General features: G+C 33.6%; 4 protein-coding genes across 4 annotated transcripts; 3 read left to right on the top strand and 1 right to left on the bottom strand.

Moving 5' to 3' along the window:
- Positions 1 to 106: 106 nt before the first annotated feature.
- Positions 107 to 628, top strand: EIN_019130 (hypothetical protein; the record flags this gene model as incomplete). The annotated part of the gene is made up of 1 exon (XM_004257257.1): positions 107 to 628. One exon carries the CDS (start codon positions 107 to 109, stop codon positions 626 to 628), a length of 522 nt encoding a protein of 173 aa, XP_004257305.1.
- Positions 629 to 2,006: 1,378 nt separating this feature from the next.
- EIN_019140 (ribonuclease 1 precursor, putative) lies at positions 2,007 to 2,800 on the top strand (the record flags this gene model as incomplete). Its single annotated transcript, XM_004257258.1, has 2 exons — positions 2,007 to 2,206; positions 2,251 to 2,800. The coding sequence occupies 2 exons, from the start codon at positions 2,007 to 2,009 to the stop codon at positions 2,798 to 2,800; spliced, it is 750 nt and encodes a 249-aa protein (XP_004257306.1).
- A 651-nt stretch (positions 2,801 to 3,451) lies between these two features.
- On the top strand, positions 3,452 to 4,399 carry EIN_019150 (cytidine deaminase, putative; the record flags this gene model as incomplete). The annotated part of the gene is made up of 1 exon (XM_004257259.1): positions 3,452 to 4,399. The coding sequence occupies one exon, from the start codon at positions 3,452 to 3,454 to the stop codon at positions 4,397 to 4,399; it is 948 nt and encodes a 315-aa protein (XP_004257307.1).
- A 289-nt stretch (positions 4,400 to 4,688) lies between these two features.
- Positions 4,689 to 5,615, bottom strand: EIN_019160 (hypothetical protein; the record flags this gene model as incomplete). Its single annotated transcript, XM_004257260.1, has 1 exon — positions 4,689 to 5,615. A coding segment is annotated over one exon (927 nt), but the record flags the coding sequence as incomplete, so codon positions are not given.

A 5,615-nucleotide genomic window follows, 5' to 3' on the forward strand; every position in this document is an offset into this window, starting at 1 on the left:
TAATTCTGTTTTGTTGGATAAAGTTCTAAGAAATAATTACTTAATAACAAATTAAAAGGAGAACAGAAACTAACACAAAAAAGAACTATTGAACAAACTGGATCCAATGCTTCTTGTAAGCCTCCTCCTTTTGTTCCAGTTTGTCAATGCCGTTTTTGATTGTTCAACAATTGATCGACTTGACATACCATGTGCAAAGGAATTCACAGAATCTACTTTACTCCGTTTAGAGGCAGATGCCGACGAGACTTTGAGTATCTTAATTTGTTCGCACTCCACGGAACGCCCCGTTGAAATTGAAGTCTTCGAAGAGTGTACGTCAGAAGGGTTTCAGTCATTGAAAGATTCATACTCTTCTAGGACGTGCAAAGGGAGTTCTTCTCTAAAGAAGGAAGTGACGAAAGGACAACATGCTTACTTAAATATCACTATTCCCGAAAACACGACTTACGAAGTGAGCATTCAGGTTGTGGAAATCAATGATAAGAACTTTTTCAAAAAGTACTTCAAGTACTTTGTAATAGCTGCCATAACGATTATATTGTGTTTATGGGCACTTCTTGTAGCAGTAATAGCATCGAGAAAACATAAAAAAGACTCAAAAAAGGAAGAGGTCTTGTTACACTAAAATATCGGGAAATTGGCGTATCATTTATTCATTTGCGTTTTAGTTGTTTTAATACATTTTATTAAATGTTTTAGGCTTCTCTTTTTATATCCACTTACTATAGTTCAAGTAATAATCTCAACAACGAAAGACTGAAAAAAATCAATGAGCTCGATTGAAAAGGAGTCGCCAAAACAAACCGAGTCAAAAAGCCCAAGAAATCTCCACTCAAGACACGAAACACCAATGCCAACAGGGGAATTCACTCCTTCAGAACAGGAACCGATTGAAAAGGTTATGAAAGACAAAAAAGGAAAATTGGCACGCTCACCTATTGCGTAATTGCTTGTTATAACTCCATGTTGTGTTCTTTCAGTTGTATCCAAATACTCAATAGACGTGTTTAATAACAAAAACTAAAACAAAATTATTCGTTATTATAACTTATTAATATTATTATTTAATCGGTCTCAAAATTAATGTTTTAAGTGTGGAAAAAAAATTGTTTTAACTGTTCAAATAACATTTTTAAATTGTTGTTTTTTAAAAAATATTGGTAAAATTATAGTAAAAATTGTTATTTATCAAGTATTAAGAAATAAAAATATTTTATAACAAATTAACTATTTTATTATTATATTTAACATACTATAAATAAAGTATTAAAATAATTAATTATTAATTTAAGTTGTATTAATTAAATATTAATAAAAACATAAAAAATAATTTTTTTTTGTTATTCAAAATAGTATTGAAAAAAAATAAAAAAATAAACTTAATTATTTGTTTAGTATATAATTTATAATATATTGTAATATTTTTATTTTCATATTATTTAAAAATAGAACTGTTAAATTCAAATTTAGAAAGATTATTTGAATAATTTCATTATTTAAACTATTAAAACAACCATTGTAAAACCATAAAAAACTATAAAAAATTGAATACTTTGAACCTATTAAAAAACTAAGAAAAAAGGAAAAGTGAATAGAACTAGAAAAATATTAAGATTATGATAATTCCGTTTTTTTCCACATAACAACTTTATTCAATTAAAATGAGTCAAAGAAGAAGAAAAACAGAAAAGAATGTGTTGAGTTTCTTTTATATGATAATTTCAGCAAATAACGAGATTATATACCCAAACTAAGCCTTAAAAAACAGAAAGTACTCACAAAAACTCTGAAAATGCCACCAAAAAAATATTCATACGAGTGTTTTTACTTTATGCGTCTAATATCTTCCAACTAAAGAATTAAACTAAACAAAACTATCAATAGTTTACTTTACAAGTACCGAAAAACTAAAAGATATTAGAATAAAGTCATATTCAATCTCTCGTGTTTTAGTAGAATTATGAATGTTCCAAATAAAAAGGTGACTGAACTGTCAATACCAAATGTTGTTCTTGACTTTGATTCTTGGAGCCCTTAGTGCTTGTGATCACAGCAACTTCAAGTGCTGCTCATCTTACACCAAACAAGACGATTTTGCTTATGTCATGCACGTCCAGACTTGGCCCGGGTCTTTCTGCTCGGACAACTGCTGCATTCTCCCCACAAACAACGAATTCTTCGAGGAAGGTTTTTCGATCCACGGGTTTGTATTCTTATCGTTTTATTATTATAGAAATAACAGAATAGATATTGGCCACAATACGGAGCTTCAACATACCCATCATGCTGCTCTCAAGACTTCACTGATACTCAAGTCGAAAAGATGTTACTTGCCGATACCGAGTTGACCAAGGACGTTTCTAACTATTGGCCATCAATGAAGAAGTGCAGATTTGCGATGTACGAGTGGAGTAAACATGGTTCATGCGCTGCCAATGTCTACACTGGAGAAAATGGTCCATTGGATTACATCAGAGCCACCATTAACATTAGAAAGCAAGTCAACATCTGGGAAAAATTGAAAGAAAATGGCGTTGTTGCTGATGGATCGACTAAATATGACAGAGAATGGTTGAGAGATATCATCGAGAAGGTCTATGGAGCTCGTGGCTTCTTCTCTTGCTCTGGTGCATCCGTCTCCGAACTCAGAATGTGCACTAAGGTCACTTCCGCAAATAAGGCTAATCCGGAATTCTTCGACTGCCCATCAGACTTAGTGTCTCAGGGTGGATGCTCTGCATCTGTCTACTTCAAGAAATTCCCAACCATTACAACTAAAGGTCCATGCACTTATTAATTCACTTCTTTTATGAACATTTTATTGTATTATCCTTTATAATATATTTTACTATAATATTGTAAATAGTTAAATATTTGGTTTTATTAATACTATTTTTTTATTTGGTTAATTTTGATGGTTTAAATAATTATAAATTAACAATTTTTATTAATACAAAAATGATTTTTATAGTCGAATGGTTTAGAATTTCATAATTTGTTTTTTTATTATTTTCAAACAAACAACAATAAAATATATCGGAAAGAATAATTCTCATAAAAAAAACAATAAAATACAATTGTTTCCGATATAAATTTGATGTGTCAACACTTCCACAAAACACAAAAAATAAGAAACTATTAACATAAACAAAAGAAATATAATATTATAGTTTATATTTCATTATAAAATCTCGCACAACAAATTAATACTCTGGACTTCCCGAACTCACAAATAAAAAATTCGTATAAATCGCACTTTTTGTGACATAATCAAAAAATGGCAAAAAAAAACGTTCCAAAAATACTTCTAAAACTTCGATCATGACGAAGATTTAGAGGAGAAGATTACTCGAACGTCATAGTATTTTCCTCCGTCTTCGAACGAGTTGCCTGAGATGGATCCAATTATTATATAAACGGAAACTTTGATACCAAACCTTCCCCACAGATGTCTAGCGTCTTATTCACACACTTAGACTCTTTAGAATTGGAGTCTGAAAACAAACTCTACGCCCCAATATTTGATCAAGTCCGGAGTTATTTCTCCGCAACACCATTTGAAGGGTACTTCCCCAAAGAACTCCTTTCCAAAATATTTGCGATGAGTGAATCGACTTCGGAAGACGATCAACTTGTCAACGCACTGAAACCTTTAGTCAAAATAGCGTACAAGTACGCACTCTGTAAACCTTCTCAATTTCCCGTTGGTGGGTGTTGTTATTGTAAAGAGTCTGGGAATGCATACATTGGCTTCAATATGGAGTCTGAGAAACATTGGATAGGGTACTCCGTCCATGCAGAGCAGTGCACTTTTAATAACGCTTTGATACATGGAGAGAAGGTGATCGACTTGTTAGTCGTCAGTTATACCCCGTGTGGTCATTGCAGACAATTTATAAATCAGTTCGCCTTCAGCAAAACACTCAAAATATTCATCGTGACAATCAACAAAGCTTTCAACGTCCACGATCTGTTACCGTACGACTTCTCACCCGCAGACTTACCTGAAATCAACTTCCCAGACACCGACAATTTCTGTGTGAAGAAGATGGAAGGCGACAAAGTCGACGATTTGAAAATTGAACAAGTCATTAAAGCAGCTAAAAAGAGTCATTTGGACAATTTGGCCAATTACTGCGCGGTTGGACTCTTCGTGAAGGACAAAGCCTTCTTTGGTAACTTCTTGGAAAACTGCGCACATAACCCTTCATTCCACCCAATGAACGGCGCGATCAGTCAGTTGGTTTTGAATGGATTTGGCGTCCAAGACGTCGATGAAATCGTTGCAGTGCAATACGAAAATTCGCCGTTCTGGATGAAAGAAACTGTTCTTGGTGTAATAGGTGGGTACGGCGAACTCAAGAAGAGCGTCAAAATCACGTATGTTGTTGTTTGAACTAATTTACTCTCATTCACTTCGTGTTCTCTTTTACTAGTTAAATAAATTATATTTAACTATTAAGTCATATTATAAATTTAATAATGCCTACATATATAAATATACAAATTGACTTATAATTTAGTATCATATAGTTTATATGATTTATTAAATAGGATCTTAGTCAAAATATACACAATTCAGTCCAAAATAACGAAAAATACCTAAGATATGTGTAGAATCTCTTTAATTACTCACAACAACAGTAATAATTAACAAGAAATATATAAGAAGAAAAAACACAGAATTAGACATTTAGTGCAGTACTCTGCATAACAATTTCTCTATACTTTTTGATGAGATTTGCCATGTCGAGATTGGTGTACTGGAACTCGTCGATCAATTCTTCCAAGTACGAGTTAGATTCCGGAAACACTAACAGACTTTTTAAACGGGAAGCGACCCCAAGTAACAAAGTTGGGATATAATGGTTGTTTTCTAGTAAGGCTTTTCCGAGGAATAAGACGTGTTGTGGTGGGTGTAATTTGACGAAGTTCTCAGCGTTTTTCATCCCATCTGTTTCGTCGATTTCGTCTCTGAATTCCATTTTCAACACGTTTCCAAGTACCTCATTAGGTTTTTCACAGAATTTGTAGAGTGCTTCGAAGTTACAATCCCTCAGCAAGATCACAACACTTTTATTAATAAGCACTCGCAAAATTCGAAGTAACTCGACTCCTTCACCGACTCCACTCCCCTCTACGATTTCTTTTCGAGTGAACATCCAAACTAACTCCGGGATCTTCTCAAGTTCCTTTTCGTTCTCGATCATTTTCTTGATCAATGCAAGTGTATATTGCAATGCAACAGCACCCGAGTGGATCTCTTTGATAATTGGAATGCATTTCACAGCGTCTTTTATCTCTCCCTTCTCTAAACAGTCCATAAACATGACAACTGGAGAATCAACTATTTCAAAGAGACCGCTCCAGTTCGCTTTGTCACTCATATATGCAGCGTCAAGGATAATCTTCCGACTATTTTCTTTGTCGTTGATGTAATTAATTACAGTCTCGTACGTAGTAAACCCCACTTTTTTGTCATGATATTCCTCAGTCACTCGACTGGTCACTTTGGAAAGTTCGCCTTCAAACATCGCTTTGTCGTTCCCAAACTTCTCTTCAACCAACTTCACCCCATCGCCATTGGTTAACATCATCAGAACCATTTCTCC

The sequence above is a fragment of the Entamoeba invadens genome (genome assembly GCF_000330505.1).
Source record: "Entamoeba invadens IP1 unplaced genomic scaffold scaff_1105074724629, whole genome shotgun sequence".
Lineage (NCBI taxonomy): Eukaryota > Evosea > Mastigamoebida > Endamoebidae > Entamoeba > Entamoeba invadens.